Genomic DNA, 25,902 nt, shown 5'->3' with positions numbered 1-25,902 from the left:
TTTCTACAGTACATTGTAACAGATTTCCTCGTTATATTGTAATATAGTCGCCCTCACACTGCTTTCATGTCAACGGTCAAGTGCAGGTTCATCTGTTTATGAACCGCATTATTGAAATTAATCCTTAAATTCATTCTCACAGAAACTGACAATGGTAACAAAGGTCTCCAAAATTGCATAGCTAACACTACGATTGATTTCTGTCGGTAAAAATAAGCTTTCAGCAATCTTTCTGTTATTGGCGTGACTGTATAGTTGAATACAATGTTACCACAATTATTGTTGTACCAGCTAAAAGTAGAGAAACTTACATAACACAGTCTAGTGATGTCTACTCAGTCTAATGATAAGGTCAATACGTTTTATTTACTCAGCAAGGATGCCTTACATTGTTTAAAAGTCATGGCAAATACATTTATTTTACAGAAGTGTTGTATTTTAAATAAATGCTGTTGAATTTGGAAACTGATTACCATAGCACCTTTTTTTAATAGGAGACTATCTTTTTAAAGCTAGTTCAAACATGCTGAGCATGTTCAAAACCCCACGTCAGGGGACAAAAATGAAGTTTATAATCTGTGCTATAAAGAGACTGATGTTAAGTGAAATGAGAATAATTTATGTACTGAGCATTAGTAGTATTATTATCATAATTAATGTTGGTGCCTTAATTGTTTATACAAGCTAGGGTTCACTTGTGTTTTTTGCATTTGTATTTTAATGTTGAACTCAAATTATGTACTAGTAGATGAGGTAGTATTAGGTAGTATCATGTTGCATTAAGCATGCTTTGCATAAAGCCTTTTATGGGGAAGAATTGCCTGAATTGCCTTCCTGTATTATTGGGAAGAATTTGGCCCCTAGTTAATGGAACTTGTTTGGATGATGAAGTCTCCCGCTGGTGGGAAAATAGGAATGCTAGAGGCCCGTGGCTTATATAGAACCTCCCTAATGCCTTAAACCCGGTTTGTTTCACATTCTTATAGTGAAATAATATAGTATTTTCATTGCATTACACTGTTCTGGGGTGTATTATGTGAGCATAAGTTGCTTTTGGGAAACAGGCCCCTGGTAAATATTGTCATGCTACATGATACAGAAATTTGTTTCTTGTGTGAAGGCCACTCAGTGATTTCTACATAATTTGGCTTTTTTTTTTTTTTTTTTTTACAAAATGATTTGCATATTGTTAGGCATTTGTAGCTCAGTAGGAAATTATGACTTGACTGGCATTTAAAAGAGTCTAATTGTGAAGAGAAACACGAAAAATTATACAATTATTGACGTTATGTTATTTTTCTCTTTCCAGGGAGCCGTAATTAATCTGTTCTGGATGTACAGAAGCCACTCTGTCTCTGTATGGAAAAATCGCTTTCTTGTGAAAACATTGGTGCTTCTGTAGTGGAACGTAAACTAATTTGGGGACAGTATGTTCAACTTGATGAAAAAAGACAAGGAGAAGGATGGCGTCAGGAAGGAGAAAAAAGACAAGAGAGACCGGAGGGAACGGATGTCAGCGGCTGAGCTCCGAAGCCTGGATGAGATGAGCATGAGACGGGGTTTCTTCAACCTCAACCGGAGCTCCAAACGGGACTCCAAGAACAAGTTGGAGATCTCGAACCCAATACCTATTAAAGTCGCCAGCAGCACTGAGCTCAACCTGACTGACATTGAGTCGGATGGCCTCAGTAACCGCAGCAGCATGGTTCTGGATGCAGATCAGCTCAGCGCGGCCAGTTCCAGTGACGATCTGAAGGGCGATTACGGCCAAGATGGCCACCGGAGCTCTGTTAAGGAGCGGGCGGCCAGATTTGGCTCCCTCGCCATGCAGAATTCACAAATGGGTTCCATCATGAAGCGCTTCTCCTTTTCTCAAAGGAATAAAGAAGAAAGTCCATCCGAAGGTTCCACACCTTCTGGGCAGAACTCGGCTGCCCCGTCTCCACAGGTAGAAAGCAAGATCTTTGACCCCCAGCGTAAGCCAAGTCTCCAGAATCATCAGCAAAAACCTTCTACTGGGAAAAAGGTGCAGATTCCTGAGATTGTGGACAAGACGTTTCCAGCAGACCTCCGGTTGCCTGCGGTTGTGCCACCGCAGACGCCGGAAGTTCGGGAACTGGTTCTTCAGAGGCGGAACACTGGGGATTTTGGGTTCTCCTTGCGGCGCACCACCATGTTGGACCGTGGCACGGATGGAGGTGTATATCGCAGAGTGGTCCACTTTGCGGAACCAGGCGCTGGTACCAAGGACCTGGCTCTTGGGTTGGTTCCCGGAGACCGGCTGGTGGAGATCAATGGGCGAAATGTGGAGAACAAGAACAGGGATGAGATCGTGGAGATGATTCGGCAATCAGGCGACACGGTTCGGCTGAAAGTTCAGCCCATCCTGGAGCTAAGCGAACTGAGCCGATGCTGGCTGAGGAACACCGAAGGGCTGCGGCGGGAAGCATTTGACGTAAGTCCACACTTTCTCTCTCTCCTCTTGTTCATGATCACAGTCTTTCCAGGCAACTCCCCACAAGCCTGCCCAGCTCTTACACATGTGGAGCCAACTGGCTCTTCTCGAGAGTACAAGCACATCATTTAAGATGAACATGTTCTTGTGCAACAGGAAGCGGATTCCTTTCCAGGATGAACATCTGTCACGATGTGTCTAACCGAATCTTTTCTTCCTCCAGCTTTCCACAAGCGATGACTTTAATGACAGGCTTTGAAACAGTTCTGTTTGTGTTTTTCTTTGCAGTTGTTGTGTAATAGTTGGACACAGTGCGACATTAAATTCTGAATTTTCCCCATGGAAATTTCACATGCATCAGCACACAGTTCACAGTTTAATTTTGGTATGTAACTATAAATTGCACTTGCTGTTGATGCTGGTCAGGCGCATATTCTTGTGTCAGAAGAGTGGGTTGAATGGGCGGCACAGCTCTTTCATTTTTTCCTTGACGGAGGGAAACCATTGAAACTTATCGGTTGTGTTATGCGCTGCTTCCTTGTTGGATAACAGATAAGAAAGGCACTTTGGCGTAAATGTTTTATTTTCTCTAGGATGGGTGGAGGTTGGTTTTTATTAACTAGCATGTGTGCCACTACTTGGCTGGATCCAATCTGGCCTGCTGTCATGCCAAGTTGTACATGTTGATGCTGAGACGACTTGCATAGCTTCCTCCTACAGTAACCACTGAGGGCATTATGTAAGACTCTATGATAACTATACTAATTAGATTCCTAGCATCTAGCATTTTCTAGCAGTGTTGTTTGCTTGCTTGGAAAACAGTACATACTCTTTTGCTGAGTAACATGCAGTTAGGAGACCTCGATAATTTGTTAAAAGGTATTCTCTGGCTGTTTGTGAAACATGAGAGCACACAACAGAGAGGTGTGACACACAAGTGAGCTCTGAAACTGAATCAGAGTGAATCTGAATCATTCAATGTGTTTTTGATGGGAAGGAAGGTGTTGGCTGATTAATAATTATTCTCTTCAGTTTGCTGACAATTATGAATTTAAATGGTCCCTTTGCAGCAACTGCATTTTTCTTCATGGGGTTCACACTCCTTTAAGGGTTCAGGAGAATGTTGCTGTTGGTTTACAAGATTGTGATAGAAATGCAATGATGACCAATTACATTTAAAGATTAAATAACATTTGTGTTTATTGAATAATGATTTATTAAAATATTAAATTAGATACATTTAAATAAATGAATTAGTGACCAACCGATATCGTTTTTTTTGACAAGCAATGCAAATATTTCAGATAGAGCAGGGTGACCAGTAGCCAATTTAAAGCCGATATATATTGCTCTGTGCCATCCAAATAAAAGTCCTGCCTCAAACACAGACACATCAAAACACATCAAAAAAGCTTATTGGCCAATGCCTATATTTGAAAAATGTCAAATATCGGTCGATATATCGGCCACTAAATTGAATTATGAAATAATTAAATAACTAAATTATTTAATTACAAGCCTTAAATACAAAATTAATATTTATTAAAAGGTTTGGTTACAGTTTTAGAGGGTATGTAATGTAAATAATCTAGGTGATATTAGCCATTTTCTGACATGAAACTTATTAAACTCGTTTTAGACTAAACAGATCTGCTATTTACACATGTAACAGCTTTCCTTCTTTTATCTGTATCGATACAATTCTGTTGTCAACAAAAAATGCTGTTAACACTGTGTAAAGTCATTTTTTGTTTTTGCATCTGTCCAATTTGTTAACATTTCTTTCTACACTGGAGATAAGCACAGTATAACTAAACTGTGTTGAGTAATTGCTTCAGCTCCTTCAGAAACTCTTTGACTGCAGACACTTTAACACATACTTGCTCAAACAGCTATTCTTACAGCTTAAGAATGACAATTAAATGAAGTCAAATAAATCGAAAACATCTGTTGTATTTATTTTTTTTGTCAGTGCCTTTGTTAAGAAAAAATATGAATCCCTGGCTTCAACATTTACATATGTATGTGTTGACCACATGATCGTTTGGGTTGAGGAATAAAGAGGGTTAAAAAGGAGTCCTAAGTGTTTTTGTACTTGTTGAAACAGACCCTGGACTTTTTGTCGTCAGTCATGGCCTAGAGCAGGTGAAGAGCAGCTGTACTCCTGCAGGCTGAACTGAATGTGAGCTGTAGAAAATGAGCTGTATAGCCTACAGTAAGGATGGACCTGCTTCTCAGGTTCAGCATTTGTGTCTTTAATAAATCTTAGCTCAATCACTAACGTCTGGCTAATGGCACTATTCTGCTGTAATAGGCTTAGAAAAACAAAGTGATCATCAGCCCTGCCTGTTTATAGAACCACATGTTTGTGAAAGGCTTTCTAATGTTGTTTCCTATGGAATAGTCTTAACTCTCATTGATAGGCCAGGTTTGTGGCAGCATCATATGGCAGCACTTCTAGGAAACTCAAGATTTGTTTAGCTTAGTTTTGAGTGATTCTTGCCCTTTTGGTAACAGGCCGTCTCATAACAATTAGAACCAACTGATTCATCATGTGCTTCTGCAGATTGGTTGCTGGTGAGCACCTCCTTCTCATACCAGAGTGGGTCTGCTGTGCTATTTTGGGTTTTACCAACAAACAAGCGGGATTTGCTTTGCTGCATAGTTCTTAGTCAGCCATCCCGCTGTAGTCATTATGGTTCATTACATGGCCTCAGGTCAGTGGTTGTATTCTGTGCCCCACTGTCTATCGTCTTTTGGCAAGCTGTGCTACAGGCATTGTCTGGAACATCTAATATGTCCTCTGAGAGCGTTCATTTTTAGCTGCTTTTGTCGTGAAGCTGTTTAAAAATAAGGATTGGCAGGGTGTACGTGGAAGTGGCTGCAGTGATGTGATATTTATGTTATTGATAGCTAAATATCACCTGAAAAATCTCAATATCAATAATGTCTATTTTAACCATGTTCATGTGGAAGAAAGTGTCCTTCTCTTTAATTTATCACTTCCAAATTCTACAAAAACTTGTCATTTTCATCAAAGATTAAAGACTTTTGTTCATCTTTGAAACGCAATTGAAGATATTTTTAATGACACTTAAAAATATCTCTGTCAATCTCCATTGAAAGTCCAATACACCAAACCTTTGAAGTTCATAGAGAGAGATTGTAAAAGGAAATCCAAATGAATCAAGCTTTTTAATCTTTATATGGACCTTTGGAATGGACTTTGTTCTAAGAGGCATAGCAGTCTCTTATGGTTCATAAAAAAATCTCCATTAACTGTTAAATATCTTTAAAATAGCAAGGCTCTTTTTCATTTCAGAAATTTTGTGATTATGTTGTCATTTCCCGAGAAGCCCTGTTTATCAGATGCCCATGTGTGGGGAAGTCCTGGCCTAATGGTTCGAGGGTTGGACTCCCAATCGAAGGGTTGTGAGTTCTAGTCTCGGGCCGGGTGGAATTGTGGGTGGGGGGAGTGCATGTACAGTTCTCTCTCCACCTTCAATACCACGACTTAGGTGCCCTTGAGCAAGGCATCGAACCCCCAACTGCTCCCCGGGCGCCGCAGCATAAATGGCTGCCCACTGCTCCGGGTGTGTGCTCACAGTGTGTGTGTGTGTGTGTTCACTGCTCTGTGTGTGTGCATTTAGGATGGGTTAAATGCAGAGCACAAATTCTGAGGATGGATCACCATACTTGGCTGAATGTCACTTCACTTTCACTTCACTTTCATTGTAAGGCTCTATGAAATCAGATTTATTTTTTATCCTCAATGTAGTTTTTTTTTTCTTGAATTCTATTTTTTCCATATAGTTTTTTTTTTCTGGATTCAGTTTTTTGTTTAAATTCGATTTTATTAATAAAAAAGAATGTCTAGTTAATTGAAATCATGAAACTTGCACAATTTAACAGCAATCTATGAAAAGTGTAACTCATAAGTGTCCCTGATGTGTTTTATTTTTGTTTCCCAAATTCAGTTTTATTTTGACCAAATTTTGTATTTTCCATAAATGTTCTAGAATGCATTTTAATGGTTTCATTAAATTGTAAAAATCTAATGCATATCTAATTAATTGAGTTTTATTAAAACATAATTTATTATTATTATTTAAATAAAATCAGAAATAATGTGTTTACATTTTTTTGCTAAATAAATTCTGATAAATAGCCACATTATTCTGGTAAATATTCTGTTTTTATAATCATTTTATTATGTAGTAGTAGTACTATCATTACATTTAAGTAATATATTTCAGTCGCAGTTTCTTCAAGTTAAACCAAATTTACCTGTGAAGACCTTTATATTTTTAAGTTAACCATTTTGTTGTTGTTTTTGTTTTAAGTATTCATCTAAAATTTGGCAAATTTCATGACATTCTGCGTTAAACAGTAAAAAAAATTTCTTACTGGATTCCACTATTCTGACCGCATTTTCCATATTGCGAAAATAATAAGGCCCTACCATTGGCATCAACATTTAGGCAGCTTTTAGGGAGTGTACTTGTGATGTGAAGCAAAAAAAAAAAAGCACTTAAATGTGGGTGTCTTGAGACATGTTTCCTAAAGTTGAACTATTTTATTGTACATCCTCATTATAATTGTGAGTTTGGAATGGAATATTTGACAAACAGGAAGTGAAGACCTTTGTTCTGGTGTGGTGTGGTCTTGGGTAGTCATGTTTTGTAGCACGTGTCTGTGAAGGATCTGTGTTTGTCTGTGATGATGATGTCTGGAGTGCTGCACTGATTTGTGGGCCTCACTGAGCAGTGGGAGCCGTTCTCTGTCCTCTTGTCTCAGAAAACGAATAGCAACGCTTTATCATTAATCCAAATAAAGACAAGCCGTAAAACGATCATGTCCCAGTGCAAACAAAAGCCAAGTGGATGGAGTTCACGGCAGTCTCATCCAACAGGCACAGCTGGGCTCTGCTGCTTCATTAAGATAACGTCTTGATTGACCTTTTACTTTCTACATCTTCATGGCTCGGTGTTGCTGTTTTGTAGTCAAAAGACCAAAGGACTGTTCTTTAGTTTTGCTCGGTAATTTGATTACTAATAATACACACGCTATTTTGATAGTTGGAAATATTTTTGATGTTCTTTTGTAATTGAGTTTGGCGAAGAATGCAACAAGGAACTTCCCCTTCATTGCAGGAATGTCTTTGGAGTGGCTAAAGAATGGTATGTTATTCCTACTGTTCCCTATTCCTTAGAAGAAAACAGCGAACATACAGGAAGTCCTCTATTCTTCTAGGCATTGACCAGTTTAGCCAGGATGTCCTGAGATGGGTGTGAGGAAGCCAGAATGGGGACAGTACAGACCCCGCTGAAACAAACAGGTAAAAACTGTCTATTTTCAGCTCTCAGTCTAGTCAGATGGTCTCTGTCAAGACAAGTAGGCCTGAAAGCACTTACTTTCCTGGACAATGAAGTCCAACACTTAGGGTGTGCCTTAGTCAGCTCCCTAGTTGAGCAGTCTGTGCACTTCCTAAGGAGTCTGACATTTTTTAGGGCTGTCCCAATGTAAGCAACAAATCTAGGGAGTGAAATGAGAATACAGTCTATTTTGGTATTTTATTTATTAGGTTCATATAATTAATACAACAATAATTTAGAATCAGTAGAGTTTAATTAATTAGACAGCATTTGTAGCATAATATTGATTATTAATGCAATTAATAAGTAATAATAAATAATTTGTCCATTTTAAATAAAAAAAAAACCTGACTTATAATGGAAATGAATGAATTTCAGTATTATGCTACCACAAAACGTAAATGATATGCATTTTAACCAGCTATTTTAGTTTACTATTATCTTATTAAATACTTTATTTTAAGCTATAGCCGCAGTCAAGATTTTCATTTTTAATAGTTTAAGTATTAGTAAACAGTAACACCACAGACAGTAACATGATTTTAGTGTGAAAAAATTCCATGCTTACCTTTTCTGTGTAACTTTATATTCACAACTTTGTTTCCATGAAAATTGAACACACCCTATAGCAACTTTAAAAATGAGTTCATCTACTTCACAACTCAAATAACGCATAGCTTTAACAAGCTAACATTGTAAGCTTCATACTTCTGCTTTTTCAGTCCTTTAAAAATGAACCCGGTTTACTTCTATTGCAAGTGCCTCACAGTAACCTTCATTTTCTTTTCAAGATAACAAGGGAGGAGTTAAAGTACATTTTTGTTGTAATCAACCGCAAATGCTATTTGTTGATGATATCTTGTAAAGACCCCGATGGATTTTTTTTAAGTCATTTTCAGCGTCTTCAGCACTAAAAGCTCTCGCTGACTCTGCTGCAGTGAAGTGTCTGTGAAAGCATCATCATGGGTGGCACGACTGACCTCCAGCAAGGTTGCACTCCACGACACTATCTGCAGATGAGTTACAGCTGTACACCAGATGCCCCCAGACCCTAATACACACACAGATTGATGCAGACATTCTGACACCCAGCCTTAATGTCCCATCATGCTGTTTTACAGGCAATGTGAAAGCATGACTTTACAGTTAACAATCCTCAGAGGTCCATCATTACTAGTACTCCATCGAGGCTGCATCAAGACCGCAAATATGCTTTCATTAGCATACCAGTCTTTCATGGGAATCTCTCCTGCACACACTTCTAACAATGTTTAAATAAGTTGTATTTTGCTAATCACCGTACTACTCATCACAATTGATAAACAATCCTAAATGTCAGTTTTGCGATATGGTTTTGTAATCACTGTCTGTAAATTCTAGCACATGGGGATTGTAGCATAGTGTTGTTGTATGGATAGATGGAGCCAGTATGGCCCTGTCTCTGCCGCAGGACTGGCCCACAGCACCCCAGGGACATTCTGCACCACACTGCTGTACTTGTCTTCTTCTCCACTTAGAGTACACTAAAGTGGAAGACATGTCAGTGAATGATTGTTTTCTACAAGAAAACATTTCGCTGAATGATTGAGGCACATTTGAATGCTGTATTTTAGAGCATAACACTCCAAAATCCAGTTTCTGCTGCTGCCGAAAATTGAAGAACTAATTTTTTTACAGTTCAGAGTGTAAATGTAAATTTAAGTTCATACCATCAAGTTAAATTGGAATGGCAGGAAGAGAAATGTATTCACTTAACTGTAATCTATCTGCCTGCCTATATCTCTTGTTTTATTGTTTGCGCTCTCATTCTTTTGCTCTATAGTTCATTATATTGTTCTACTGTTCAATCCATCGATTGTTCAGCCTTTCGTTGTTCTGCTCTATTGATTATTCTACTGATCATCGTCTATCATTCTTTCTACTGTTCTATTGTCTGTTCAACCTCTTTCATTCTACCAACTTATCATTCTGTCTGTATTGTTTTATCATTATGAATATCGTTTTACTTAGAGTTGTTCCGATTCCGATACTAGTATCGGAAATATCTCCGATACCACAACAAATTCTGGCATCGGCATCGGCGAGTACATGAACCCATATACCGATCCGATACCATTTTCTTAAAAAAGACCTAGTTATGACCGCAAGCTTTGCCTAACCGCTGCACGGTTCTTCTTCGCTGCTCAAAATGCATTGAAAACACAGGAAGTTGTGCTGTGTTGCCACAAGCAACCCCTGTTTAGAGCAGCGAAGAAGAAATGAAAACGCGTTAGCAGCCCTTATCTATATATGACTGGATCACTCATCACATTCTAAACTGCCAAAAGACAGTGAAGCCGCTACTATATTATAGATCAGTGGTTAGCAGTATGTCTCTGTAGTACCGGTAGTTACAGACTCTCGAGTATATTCAGTACCGGCAACTGCGTTCATTCGCTTCCGTGTAAGTCAAAACGCAGGGCTCCAGACAGTAGCCGAATATATACTAGTGTCTGTGAATATTAAACTGCAAAATACTATTTAAATATTACTCCCGCAAAATCTACATCTCTGTGGGTGACTGGCACAGATGCGCGAGAGCTCGCTGTTTTGTAGTCTCTGCTGTGTGTCATGAGGACACGAACGCATAAACCGTCACTTCATGAGAATTTACCGTTTCATTTGAGAATACTGTCATATCATAAACACAGACACTCAAAGATCTTCATGGCAGCCCATTAAAATAAATGTTTGGTTTACATGAGTAAATTGACAATATATAAAGCTACTGTTGTAGCCTACAGTAATAATAATACATCTCTATAATAATAATAATTATGCCTAGATGGTTGCTTGTTTTTTACTTGTTTTTTACTTGTTTTTTACTTGTTAGAGATTATCTGATTAATAGATCTTTTTTTATATTCCTAGACTTATTTGTTGCAGTTTTTTTATACAGTTATATTGTAAAACTTAAATACCTTTTTTAGTTTGCGGTGTTAGATTTTTGGCTGCATTTGAAGTTCTTTTTTGCATAAGAAAATAAATAATACTGTCAAATTCATGTTAGATAATAAAAATACTGTAATAAATACAGTAGTTCACCATGTATTTGTTCATGTTTTATTGAGGGATCTGTCTGAAGCACACCATAAAAAAATTCTAGCAATTTACACAGGGCTAGTAGTATATACAGCTGTATATACAGATATACACCCAGGTATCGGATCAGTACTCGGTATCGGCCGATACCCTGAGCCCAGGTATCGGAATCGGTATCGGGAAGAGAAAAAGGGTATCGGAACATCTCTAGTACTGTTCATTCGCTATATTCTTCAATCCACTGTTCTATTTCGTTCTATCTGCATTGTTCTACCATTCTATCTATTGATCGCTCTATCAATCTATTGCTTGCTCTAGCGTTGACTCTATTGATCATTCTGTTGTTCTTTAAAAAACTTTTCTAATTAACAATGACAATGTTTTTATTTTTATTTTGGTTCGTTGTATTTATGTATATGTTTTCCTTACATTCAAGTGTAAAATGCAGTAGCCTACTGCAGTTCTGTTTGCTGGATCCATTCAAACTCATTTCAGATTTGGAATTTAAAGGGTCAATCCGATGCAAATTTAACTTTTGCATGTTTGCATATAAATGTGTCTTATCAGTGTGTGGGCACAACCACAGCCACTGATAAACATCCATTCTCTTCTTCTTTTTTTAATCCCCAAAATACGTTCACAGTTAAAATTATCCAGCCGTTTTGATTTTATTAGCAGTATGATGTTCTTCTGTTCAGGCCCGCTGGTTTTGGATAAGATGATAAGGGTGTTGTTTTACATGGAGACCCAAAGAATCTTTTGGAAAATGAACATTGAAGTTCCCTTTAAAAGGTGATCATTCAATTCATAACCCTGGCAAACACCTCTTCATCTCTTACATGGTGCTAAAAATGGACACTTTAATACTTAAGAGAATGATGATTTGAATTTGGAGTGTGTACCCGAATGGAGACATCTTTGATAAATTAAGTGAATATGGCCACTTTTTCTCTCTGTAATTTGGTAACATCCATTTTAACTCCAAAACTTGCTCTTCAGCCGAAATGCTCCCACTCTCTTCCCTCTATGACCTCCATCTCTTTGTTTCTCTTTCTCTCTTGTTGCCTGTGGGTTCTGGTACTTCTGCTGCTTTGGCATCGCTTCTGAGAGATCCGGGAGCACTTTTACCAAGCTAGGTTTTTCATATGCAATATGTAAAATAACAACCACAGAAATCCTAGAGGCTGGAAATCTTACAGGCCCCCGACCAAAGATGATAGATAGTTCCCACTCTATGGATAATATGACTTTTTATTGTGTGAACTCAATTCAGATTCTTAAACAAGATTTAAAGGCTCATCTTTTTCCGTTTTTGCACATATTATTTTAGCATGTGTTTTGGGGAAACATTTATGTTTGATGTAGCACAAATCATTCAGGACCTCCATGTATTTGCGCTGGGTTCTGTTTTATAATGGATGTGCTGTGGGAAAAAAATCAATCACTGTCATTATTTCACATGAGAACTTTGGCCTCACTGTGGATGCACTCAGTGTTAGAGGTTCTGCTAAAACAATAAGCTATGAGATACTTTTTTAAACTACTAATCACATTTTTTTTTACTACTAATTACAATTTTTTTTTTCTGTAAGAACAATGTCTGCAAAGCGTGCAGTCACAGGTGCATGTATAGCAACCATTGGCTGTTTTTTGGCATTGAATGTGTCCACACAATATCAGATTTTAGAGACATAACCAACCGTTTTGTAATTTTTTGCTGATATTAAGAGGCATGACCGAGAACCCTTCTCAGAGTGTACAGGCACTGTAGCTCTTGGCTCTTACCTTATTATTTTACTCCACAAGACCATGAGCTCTGTACAGGAAGCTATCCTGATTTGATTGGCTCTCATTTTATCTCCATCTTTTCAACATTTCTGATCACTAAAGTTAAGCATTTTCGTTTTCTTAAAGGGATAGTTCACCCAAAAATCTAAATTATGTCGTTAATAACTCCCCCTTCATGTCGTTCCAAACCCGTAAGACCTCCGTTTATCTTCGGAACACAGTTTAAGATATTTTAGATTTAGTCCAAGAGCTCTCAGTCCCTCCATTGAAACTGTGTGTACGGTCTACTGTCCATGTCCAGAAATGTAAGAAAAACATCATCAAAGTAGTCCATGTGACATCAGAGGGTCAGTTAGAATTTTTTGAAGCATCGAATATACATTTTGGTTTTCTTATTTTTGGACCAAAATGTATTTTCGATGCTTCAAAATAATGTGGTATCATAAACTTAAAAACCTAACAAAAATTTATAAAGCAATGTTACATGTTATAAACATGTTCTATCATGCTTTTACAATAAATTGTATTATATTTATTAATTAACTTGGATTAAGAAGTGTTGTAAACAATTGTTATTCATTGTTAGTTCTCAATATCAAATGTGTCAACTGAAAACTAATAAGTAATACAGTTTAGTTTTTTTACTGGAATTTTGGCATGAACTGATTTACAGAAGTGAATCAGATATTCTAAGCTATGTATGTTTTAAGAGGAGTGTATTTGCATTTAGGGCGCTCTGTTGTAAAGCTGTGTTTAAAACACAACGTGGCAGAAAAGGGCGATGCAGTATTTTGTCACACTACAGTTAGTTACTCCCCAACAGTAATCCAGCTCTAATTTGACTGCTGACCTTTAGGGCAGAGTGCCATGTGTCATAATGCTGGGTGTGCCAGGCAGGAGTGTGATGTGAGGGAAGTAATAGAGTGTGTTCAGGAAGCCCTAACACAGGAACTGGGATAAAAAGCCAGTTTTTACATTCTGTGCCTGTCACATCTTTTGAGATAAGCTTGTAAGTAATTGAAATGGCCATTCTTCCCATATGAATAAGATGACGTGTTACAGTAGTCCTTCAGCATTGTTTCTTTTCTCAGTAGTGGGTATATTTTGTTTTTCAACATACTTTTTTTCTTTTTCTTTTCTCGGGGGGTTAAAGAACTTGATTACAATCATATTTTGTGTTTATCCATAATAATCATAAAACACTGATTAGATGTGACCTGTTTGACTTTCCTTCCTCTGCGGAACACAAAGGATATTTTGAGATTTTTTACAAATTTAATTGGAATCATTGGGTCCAGATTTGTTTGTTTACCAGTGTTTTATTTTAATGTAATTCACAGAAGAAAGTGCATATAGACAGTCAATGAATTCATTTCTGAGTGAACTGTCTCTTTAAGGGGATCATGAAGTGAACTGCATTCATTACTTGTTTCTATGATTGGCTTGGAAATGTTTCCTCCTCCCTAAAGTTCCTTTCTTGGTATTTTTGGAATTTGCTTTGGAACAAACATGACACTTCCCGACTGGGTCTCTGGAGAATGCAGAGTCAGATTGAAAGAGGTGGGGCCAAAACAGCATATTTCATCTTTACGCTTGAGTCCCCTCTATGGGAATGTTCAATTCAGTGGAATGTTGTTTTAACAGCTACAGATTACATAACATCAAGTTTTTCTTTTCAACCGATTATACCCAACATTGATTCAGTACAGCCCTGCCATGACAGATGGAGGGTCCCTTTTTTTAATTAGAGCCTATAGAGTGACTGGGTACTATGACGGTGAATCTCCTCTAAATGCATACTTAAAAGAGTGCACTTCCTCACAAGTTTTTTTTTTTTTTTTTTTTTTTTATCAATGCATGTGAAGTAGCACTTTCAATGTTCATGCCACCTGGTTTTTCACTCACCATATTCACAATTAGTCAGGAAGTCTCCAGAGGAAGGGGATCGAGCAGAATGGGGCAGACGAGACGATCAGTTTGACCCAGGCTCGGGGCTCATTAGAGTTGTGATACTTCCTGTCAGGATGGACCTTTCATCGATGTCATGAGAAATTGGTCTCGTGGTGGTCTGCTGCAGTAAGACCCCACCCATGCTGTCTACCCTCGTTCTCCATACTGTAAAACAGGAAGTGAGCAAAAGCATGATGCATGAAGATTTCCATTCATCCATCCACTTGTTTTCCTGACCGCTTTTTAACTCTTCAGGGTTGTGAAGTGCATTAGGATTTGTTTGATGCAAAATGATCATTTTATAACATTTCGATAATTTTCTTAATTTGTCTTCAGAAATATGTTTCGCTAATAGCCACTTAATTTATAGTTTCTTTCATGAAAATGCTAAATGTCTCGCTCAGGCAAAAAAAAAACAAAAAAAAAATGTTTTCCATAAACCATGTTTATTTGTTTTCACAGATTAGAAATGTGTTGGGATATCATTATTCTAAAATGTGTTGTATGTTGAATAATTCAGATCGTTTATCATACACTGCTGTTCAAATTTGCTGTCAGTTAATTTTGGGGTCAATTAGATTTATTATATTTAAAATGAAGTGTTCCTGTGACGTTGAAGCGTAGTTACTCCAGTCTCCATTGTCACACGATGATGAACAGAAATCTTTTTTATATATAAGTAATATACGTTTTTTTTGTAACATTTTAAATGCCACCTTTAATCAGTTTAATGCATCCTCGCTGAATAATCTTTATAAAAATCCTGTTGACCCTAAATGGTAGTGTATGTGTATAAAAGTCCTACTTCTACGTTCAGTTTGGTCTCTCTGCTGGTACAGCCCGAGATGAAACGCAACAGAGAGCTCCATTGAAAGCCCACTTTAAACACATTAACATTTTGCATGTGCTGCATGGTCAGGCCCACTCAGCACAGGGCCTTGGTGAAACGCCTGTGATTGGCTGTGACCCCAGCCCGGAGAAAGGCCTCTCTGTACGGCTCTGCGAGGAGAATTTCCCTCTTTTTCCTTCCTTCCACTCCACATCCCACAGCCTCTCATGTATCAGCTCAGCTGTTTTTACTGCAGGCTGGATCTAGTTGAGGCTGCCGGATCATACCGTTCTCAGCATCTAAAGCTGTGGTTTCTCACAGCAATATATATCTGTAAAGACTCTCCTGGGGTTTATCCAGCAGCACGCCATACATGCATTTTCATTTGGCCACGAATGGAGTATTAATGACAGAATGTTTATTTAGCAATCCTATACACAGGATCCGAATCAAACCCCATTCAATCATGACTTAATTTGTTGTAAAAAGCCTCACGAATTGTTAACCGACGCTCTGTCCTATAAATTGTAATTTATAACCCCCTGGAAATAGAAGCAATTTGAAGAGAGCGTAGGGAAAGGAATGCTCATTGCCCCGGGCTTATTCTTTTCCATGCAGTCCAGAGTGGTTGCGGTCTGGGCTGAAATACCAGTGATTCCTGATGGCTCATGGTTTATTGTTTCTCTCTGGATGTTGTTCCAAGACTCATACGCTTGGCCGTGTTGGTTAAATTAAACGCGCTGCGTGTCAGTGATATCCTGTGCTGGCTTCAATGGCTTATTATGGATGCTGCTCACTACATCACTCCCTTACCATTGATCATGGGACTGTGGAGAGGCCTCAAAAAGGCCTTTTATCAGAGCGTCCAGTCAAGGGAGGGAGCGATGTGAGTCTTGGCATCTCTCGAACACCATTCTCCACCAGTCTACCCCAGTAACGGAGGTCTTTATCATCACTGTTGGAAAACGCCACCATCTGTAATCGAGGAAGGCCCTCCCCACAGAGATAAGCCACTGTTAAGCAGTGTAATACGGAAACGAGCTTTATTTTGGATTATCTTCCAGATGTTCCATTGACCGTGAGAGTGATTGCGAGTCGGGAAATCCTTATTTTAGCATTTACAGACAACGTGTACTGCTGAGTAAGCGTTAATGACCGTACAGGCCCAACGCCCAGTGTACAGACCTGCTCATGCCTGAACCGGTTTTGTTTTTGTTTTATTTATTTACTGTCGTGGTTTATAGTTTGTTAGATTTGGCCAAAAATAAATTGTCAGTCAAAACTATTTTAGAGGACTGAAATAGTTGAACAAAACAGTGACATTTAATTAAGGTTTCAGTGTCTATTTGGTGCATACAACATGGATAACCCAGTTATTACACCAAATTAAAGGGATACTTCACCCAAATATTTAGTCATCATTTATTCACCCTCATGTCGTTCCAAACCTGTATAAGTTTATTTTAAAGATATTTTAAAGATTTTTGAAGAGCTAAACAGTGAACCTTTTTACAAGACTGTGATGATGCGTGGTCATCAGCATCGTAAAGCCTCATGTTTTTAATATTTAGATTTTTTTAAATGTATGTACATTTATAACACTATACTTTGTATTTTATCACCTTTGTATCAAACTACAAAAAAACTAGTTAGCGTTAATGCGAGGGTGTTACTAATGAAGAGTTTATGGGAGGGATGGTAAATTTGACATTGTTCTCTTTCATTGTTTTGACTGCTTTTATAAGTCTTTCTCAATTTTTTTTTTTTATCCCATTGATCTTAAGTCTTGAAAACACTAGTTGTAGTTAAGTGTAGTTTTTTTATTTTGCTATTTGAGTAAATGGGAATGCAAAAAATATATTTGTGGTACTCTCCTATTATCTGCTTATGAAGTTTACCTAACTATGATGACTTCCGCTGCTGAGAAACGCGGAAATGTGAAAAATGACAGTTTTTTGTCCCCATTGACTTACGTAGTGAAATACTATGGAAGTCAATGGGAACCATCAACTGTTCCCTAAATACCTTAAACTAAAATACCTTCTTTTATGTTCGACATAAGAGGAAAAACTCATAAAGGTTTGGAATGACACGAGAGTGAGTAAATGATGACGGAATTAAAAAAATTTTGGTCGAACTATCCCTTTAACATGAATAGACATGACTTTTTCATGACTCATGTAATCATTTAATCAGTGTTTCCACCATGGAAAAAACATAGATAAAACAGCTTGTAAAGAACACACACACACACACACACACACACACACACATATATATATATTAAAAAGTTGATATAATAACTGAATTGAACACGCACACACACACAGACACACACCTCTGAATTCCAAATATTTAGTTGTAAAAATAAAGGTGCTATGGTGGAGTGATGAGACTTGAGATTTGGAGGAGGTGAATGAGTGCACTCTGGGTAGAGGAAAAACCACCCTCACACATGCTAGCCATTACCCACAATGCGAGTCGCCAGCCTCCGCAAGGCGGACTGGGTTACCAGCACCAGCCCAAGCATCCCCACTGACCGCCCAGTGTCAGATCTGCTCCATCTGCCTGCAGTGCTCCATGTGAGTGTCAGGGGCTGGGTTGTGTCATTATGGGGAGGTTGTCTGGCAGTGCATTTGATGCTCTTGTGGCTTCATTTTTGGGCAGGGGCGAGGCTTGGTGGTCTGGTTGAAGTGGGTTATGAGGTTTCAGGGTGCACTGCAGGGTCCTTTAGGATCTCTTTCTGTCCCTGACATACTGCTTTCGTCTTTGCCAATTTCAATTATTTAAAGAGACCTGCTACTGGCAAACTGAATAATGAAAGAGCTAGTCAGAGCACGAATGCAGCATTATGAGGAACAGGGTGGAAAAGAATGGGACTTATGGAAATTGAGAACATGAGTTATAGGATTGTGTGTGTAATTAAGCACTTTTTCTAAATGGTTTCTCCGGTAGGAGCACTTCAGCCTTTGTTGAAACCCAACAACACTGTGGCCATGTTTTGAGTATGGGGCGGTCATCTTTAATGAAAGGCTTTTGTGTGCTGAGAGCAGCGGTGATACATGACACGGCACCGTAATGAAAGGGCCTGCCAAAATGCAAACATTTGTCCTTGTGCTGTTTGTTACCTGCTCAGGCCAATGCTTTTACTTATGCTGTTTTTGTGCGTGTGTGGCATTCAGACGGTTGTTTGTGCCATTTTTAATGTGATCTTAAAATTGAATTATCATTAGGCCAAGAGTTTTTTTCAGAGCAAGAATCCCTTTTTGGACAAACGCACTGTTATACTATCTAAATAATAATAATCTTTTATTTTTTTTTGTTTAAATATAACAATTTGAATAACAAACCATGCTTGTTTTTTTTTTTGTTTTTTTATAGTTTGTATAAAAACAAACATTAAATGACAAAATAAGAGCTAAAACATGTAAATATTTAAAGCTGTAGTCCATAAGTTTTGCCTCTTTGTCGCCGTTTCTGTTTGTAAACCTGCAATTTCAGCTGAGAATTGAGACCATTTGTGCAGAAATTCTTTGGTAATTCAAACCGATTGTGGCAGCCACTGTCCGGGTGGCTGGTCTCAGACGATCTTGGAGGTGAAGATGCTGGATGTGAAGGTCCTGGTCTGCTGTGGTTACATGTGGTCTGTGGTTATGACTATGGTTGGATGTCTTTGCACTGCCATTTACATTAAAGGGGGGGTGAAATGCTCGTTTTCACTCAATATCCTGTTAATCTTGAATACCTATAGAGTAGTACTGCATCCTTCATAACTCCAAAAAGTCTTTAGTTTTATTATATTTATAAGAGAAAGATAGTCTGTACCGATTTTTCCCAGAAAAACACAAGCGCCTAGAGGCGTGACGTGTGGGCGGAGCAAAAGAATCACGAGCGCCAGTAGGCTTTTGAGTTGAGAGCATGTGGAAGCTGTGACACAGATCCAGAAGCTGAAATTTAACAAGAGCAGCATCAGCAAAGGCGGTATGCTATGTGGTATGTACTGAAACTGTATATATTTGCTATATATTTTATATATCTGGCAGAAGAGCGCGCACTTAGGACCCATATAAGGAAATTCCGCTCCATCTAACGTCACACAGAGCCATACTCAAAAAAAACTTTCCGAAACTTGTGACAAACCGGAAGAGGTTTTTTTGGAACAAAAAAACTCCTTCAAACATACAACTTAATTTTTGAAACTTTGTCCATGTTTAGCATGGGAATCCAACTCTTTAACAGTGTAAAAAACTCAGTATGCATGAAATAGCATTTCACCCGCCCCTTTAATTCATTTAGCTGACGCTTTTATCCAAAGCGACCTACAATTGCTATATATGTCAGAGGTCACACGCCTCTGGAGCAACTGGGGGCTAAGTGTCTTGCTCAGGGACACATTGGTGTCTCAGAGTGGATTCGAACCCGGGTCTCTCACACCAAAGGCATGTGTCTTATCCACTGTGCCAACACCGCACCGATGTAAAGCCAAATTCTCTGAAACGCCTTTGGAGACGGCTTAACATGTGCGATAGAACCAGTGACATTTTGGTCACCTATTTGCACTTGCTTTTCAAACAGTCAAATATTAATTTAATTTGAATGAAATGAGTTGATTCAAAAGAACAGTTTTGCTATATTAATTTTATTGTCAATAATATGAAGAGAATGTTTCTGCCACATTGTTGACCACTAATATGAAGCAGCTGAGAGAGAGATTTATATTTAAAGCGTTTTCTTTGCCTTTCTGAGTCTGAAATCTGAAAACAATCTGAGGGAGAGAGAAATAATAACGTGATTTAGAATATTACTTAAAAAAAGAATTTGTTATAATTCATTACAGCACTTATTAATGTAGTGTAATGATTATTTATAAATGATAAATGTAGGCTACTAATGCATGTTTTGCATGTTAACATTACTCTATGCATTAAACACATACCTAACATTAACCAAAATGATGAGCATTCACTTTTTTTCATCCCTTTTTTAATTTTAATTTTTTTTTACTTTCAATTATTTTTTGAGGCTGGTAATTTGCCACTTATGGTATCGATTAAGTATCAATACCAAGGTATTACTTTCTGGTATCGTACCGAAGCCCAAATTCTGGTATCGAACCATCCCTTGTGGCCAGCCTGAGGCACACACACAGCTGTGCAATAATCATGCTGTCTAATCAGCATTTTGATATGCCACATCTGTGAGGTGGATGGATTATCTCGGCAAAGAACTAGATTTATGAACATAATTGTTTTTTTAAATATTAACTTTTTTCTTTATTTAAAGTTTAAAACAGCAGTTGGCAGAACCCCTGTAACATCAATTCACTTATTTAAAGTAAATTACTTTTAGTTATTTATTTTTTAATTTTCACCAGTTTTTATTTATTTATGCTTGTTCCCATTTTCCTTTTCATGCTCCTTTTAATTGAAGTCTGGGAGCTGAGAGCATTTACGCTAATGGTGTTAAGTAGGAAGTTCAGCATGCTGTGACCGGCTCGGTTATACCTCAGCCTGGGCAGAAAGTTCCTCTGTTCTGGCAGGGATGCTTGTCATCCAGGATTGAGAAACCAGCAGGTGTTCTTCCTGTTTATGACGCAGGCATGCCACTTTAACCCAACCTAGAATGATTACAAAGCAAAACCCTTAATAGCCCCCAGTGGTCACTTGAGGGCAGCTTCAAACGGAGTAACAGAGCACACTGATTCATTTACTCTTTTATGAAAAACAAATAAAGTCTCTCAGTGTTTGTTTTGCAGCAGTAGCTTGCACCGTGGGTTCAGGGATTGTGCTGGTATTTGATGTTTACTCAATAGCTGGATATTGTGGTTACCTCAGTGGTTGGCATACCGAGCCAGGCCAATCAATGAATGCCTGATGGCACAGTAGCAAGCGTTTCTTCCATGACAGATCTACTGCCACTGTGATCAACTAGGAAGATAAGTAGCATGTTGTTTTTAAGTTGGATTTCACAGGTTTATTTATTTATACATTTTGTCTTTCATTTATGTAATGTTTACTTTTTGTATTTTTTGATAGAGAGACAATTTTTGTTGTTTGACCTGATAAAAGAACACAATTTTAAGTGTTTACATTATCTTTTATTTCACTGCTATAACTTACCTTTTATTTAAGGTTCATTTATGTGTTTTTTGTTTTATGTATTTTGTTTTTTACGTTTTTTTTTCTTCGTTATCTGTTTTTTTATTTTATTTTCTGTACTTTCTGGTATTGGTTTTTACATTTTGTATTCTGTGCTAGTTTCATATACAGACCACTTTAAGTGTTCTTTGACTTGATAAAAGATCACAATTTGAAGTGTTTACATGACCTTACACGGGTTATTAAGTAAATATTATAGTGGTGCATGTAAACATACTCCATTACATTTTTGCAATTCCCTTCTGATGGCTGCTGATTAAATACTGATGAAAACTTTTGGTGCCTTTCAGCTTTTTCCTAGAGGAAAGCCTGAAGTGGCCGGTTATGCCAGATTCAGTGCCAGCATCTTGGCCTTAGTAGACTCTGGCATGAAACCATCCTGAATGCCAGATGGTGGCTATATGCGTCGGTTACATGTGTACAAAAGGCTGTCATTGAGTGAGAATCGAGACCGTGTGTCATCTTACTGATGGATTAAATCACAGAGCTTCTGCCATGCTTGGAGATGCTGTGGAAAACAGATGACGCAAGGCGCCTTCTGTTTAATAGAGTCTTGTGTTCTCTGCATAATAATGTGGCAGTCGTCTGATAAAGGCATCCTTTTCATCAGAGCCTATTCACAGACATAAGTAGATGGTTGGTGGCCGCGTGGTGGCGAAATGCAATTATGATGGTAATTGTGGCTTTGTTTGGGATGAATGAGGTTCGATGGGTGTTTCCAAAGGTACTCGCAGATCAGTGCCGAGGATCCTTGTTTTTGGGTTAAGGGAAATTGAGATGAGCCATACATTTCGGTAAGCCACTAGTTGTTTGTGTGCTGTCACATTCTATGTAATTTCCTCTCAAGCTTCCAGCACAGTATTGCACAGGAAATACAAACATTCAACAGAAAGTGCCAGACTCTCTGATTAGAAAACACAATGGAGACAGAAACCTCCAGAATAACCTTAAGGAAAGAAGCCTGTAATGTGACTTACCAGATGCTATAGCAACAAGTTAAATGATGGATTTTTTAAAAATATTAATAATAATAATAATAATATGCAATGAGTTTCCATTTGTTTATCCTATTCAAACAGACTGAAAAAAATATTTGATGCGTATTTATTATATTCTTAATTTGTATGGGCAAATATTATTATTATTTTAGACATATACTAATATAATTATATAAAATGTATAATATTTAATTATTATTATTATTATTATTTTATGTATTACATAAAATGCAAATACTTATTATTATTATTATTATTATTATTATTATTATTATTACATATTTATAATGTACGCTGTATTCATACAAATATAAAATGACATACAATTATTTATAATTAAATTTAACATTTTATTTTTAATTTATTTTCTAAATAATTTTATATGCCATTTTATATTTGTATTAATATAGCATGTTAATTAGCTTTGTTAAGGACCTTTTAAATATGGCATATATATTTAATTCCAACAGCTAAGAAGATTTTTTTTAGGTACTTACAGGTCCGTAGCTTCATTAAAAACACTTCTCTCCTTCCTTGAACCAACCTGCAGGGGGCTGGATAGATGAGTTGTTAAATATGGGCCTTTTTAGCAGCAGTATGTTGTCTTTTCTATATGAAGTTATTCAAAGAACCACCTCCCCATCTCTAGACCATATAAGGAGGCAATGGGAGGAGGAACTGGCAATAGAAATATCAGAAAACAGTCAATAGACATGCATGGTCAACAGAAACAGAATTGGTACAATCATCTTCTGTATATATTAGACAGACTTTTAAAATTCAAAGTGCTTCATCGGCTCCATCTGTCCAGGAGCAGGCTGGTTAAGATGTATCCGGGTCAGATTCATCTTGCCCCAGATGAGGTTTGGAACCAGCAGACCTGAGTCATATGTTGAAATGTTTTTCTATAGAAATCTTCAGAACATTATGCGACAAAGACTTGGACCCTAACACCTTGACTCCCATCTTGGGGGGAGTGCCGGAAGAAGTGCACCTATCAGCAAATCCAGTAGAAATCATTGCCTTTTCTCATTACTGGCTAGGCACCTGATTCTTCTCAGTTGGAAAAAGGCCACCGTCTCACAAACACTGGGTAGTAGAGTTGATGTCTTATCTTAAACTTGAGCACCTTAAGTAGTATACCATCTGAGGCTGAAGTTTTCCAGGGTCTGGGAGCCCTTTTTATCTTACATTGAATTCTTATGGGACACTAATCAATCATATCTGAACGCCCCCTTTTAAGGTGTGTGTATTTGTTTGTTGTTTGTAGTTATGTGTTTTTGTGTGAAATATGTATTTTAAGAAGAATTTTGTGCATGTTTATGTGTTCAGATTGTTGTATAATAATGAAAATCAATAAAAATATTTGATTAATATGTGTTTCTAACTGAGAGACCTCAAGTGTACAGCTCTGCTGCGTCTCACTCTATTACTGTAACCACAGCTATGTGTAGCGGAGTTGTCCCAGAATGCAGTGGGCTCCAGGAACAGGGCACTGTGGTGTGGTTTTAACTTCAGAGCGGAACAGTCCCTGGCTTAAAAAACAGTGTTGTCATTTTGGACCCTGTGCCAGTTCAGCAGTCTGACATTTTAAATCGAGCCAAAACAGTTCAAATACTCTTTATTCGTCTGAGGGCACATTCAGAGCAAAAACTCCTCCACAAACAATCAGACTAGTGGATATGCTCTTTCGACAGTGATCTGAATAAACACTGTGATACAATTATCCTTTGTTATTCAAAACATCGGGAAGATTCTTTCCTAGAACAGAAGAACTCTTTCCAAGCGGACGTTTCCTGAGTCCAACGAGCGCTCTCGAACTGGAATTCACATGTGCTGGCACGCTTCATGGGGAACCGCTGGTTCAGCGGCGTTTATGTAATATCACAAGTTCAGTATGTTTCCATCCAATGGGCTGTCAGTTTGATACAGTGTTTGGTACTCAAGTGAATCCATTACAGACAGAACCCACCCACGCTCTGCATAACCTCTGATTGGACCCTGATGCGCTCACGGCCGTTAAAATCATTCCTGACCTTTGACCTGGTGCAGGGGTGAAGGACCAGCTAAATTCCTTAAGTTGTGTAAATGCAGCAGTATTTCCCCTGCATTCCACGAAGATTAGCACAGACGCACAGAATTAGCCTGGCTGCTAAACAAATGCTGATTGTGGCTAGAAAGAGGCTTGCCTAAACACTTCTGGTGCTGGTTTGATAACCATGCTCTGCGTTAGCAAAATCTAAACGCGTCTCAGTTATGTTTAAATTGGTTGAAGTGGAATGGTAAAATGGGTCAAGATGAATTGTGGTGATCATGGCAGAGTTTTCTTGACCTTTATTTTGGCTTTAAAATGTCTTCTACTTGTCAGCTCTAATGGCTGCTGTCAAGCAACCCTACACGGATCTGCTCTTTATCCCCAAATCCACACTTTACACAGCCTGTCTGGCACCTCATCGTAGACACACAATTAGTTGTATTGTAACTATATTAGAAGTTAGTTCTATTGTAGTCACACTTCCTTTAATGCATCCATAACCGAGGAGTTGGAACAATTTATAACGAAAAGAACTATACAAATAAAATTGACTAGAATTGAAAATGTTATATACGCTTTATATACCATGATTCTTTTTTTTTAAATAAATGTTTTTCTGTAATAAATAATAAATATAAATCTGTGCGTAATGTATGTAATTGCCTTTACATTTAATAAATTTTAAGCTTGAAATCTGTTGCATTGTCATACACTGTGCAGTTGTTACACTTTGAAAGTCTTAAGATTACATTAGAACAGTTCATATATTTTAAAATGTCTATTCCTGATGGCAAAGCTGAATTTTAAGCATCATCTCAGTATTTAATTTCACATGATCTTTTAGAAAACATTCTAATATGATGATTTGGTACTCAGGAAATTATTATTATTATTAACATTTCATATTTATGCTGCTTTATGATATATCCTGCTTAATATTTTTTTGGTAACATTAAAGTTAAAAAAGAAATCTTTACTGTCACTTTTTTCATCAATTTATAGTATCCTTGCTAAATAAAGTAGGCTTTTAATTTAAAAAGAAAACCTTGTTGACCCTAGTGTTTTGAACTGTAGTGTACAAGCACTTTTTTGTGAGTTTTACGAATTTGGGAACATATTTTAACGTCTAAAGATTGTTTTATAAATAATCATTTCCTCTTATCAGTTTTATTTCATGCCAAAATGATAGCAACATCAGATGAATTGAGAATGATTAACTGCTGTTTTAGCAGC

General features: G+C 37.6%; 1 protein-coding gene across 3 annotated transcripts in view; it reads left to right on the top strand.

Moving 5' to 3' along the window:
* The window catches only part of myo18ab (myosin XVIIIA b), a 98,860-nt gene that overhangs the window by 650 nt on the left and 72,308 nt on the right, over positions 1-25,902 (top strand). For all 3 annotated transcript variants that reach the window (XM_052575467.1, XM_052575463.1, XM_052575462.1), the window contains exon 2: positions 1,310-2,455. In XM_052575467.1, the coding sequence (XP_052431427.1) occupies positions 1,430-2,455 (1,026 nt within the window). In that variant the 5' untranslated portion in view covers positions 1,310-1,429. The remainder of the gene's footprint in view (positions 1-1,309; positions 2,456-25,902) is intronic.

This window comes from Carassius gibelio, chromosome B15, assembly GCF_023724105.1.
Source record: "Carassius gibelio isolate Cgi1373 ecotype wild population from Czech Republic chromosome B15, carGib1.2-hapl.c, whole genome shotgun sequence".
NCBI classification, from domain to species: Eukaryota; Metazoa; Chordata; class Actinopteri; order Cypriniformes; family Cyprinidae; genus Carassius; species Carassius gibelio.
The sequence above is the reverse complement of the archived record's forward strand: the minus strand, read 5'-3'. Positions and strand labels throughout refer to the sequence as shown.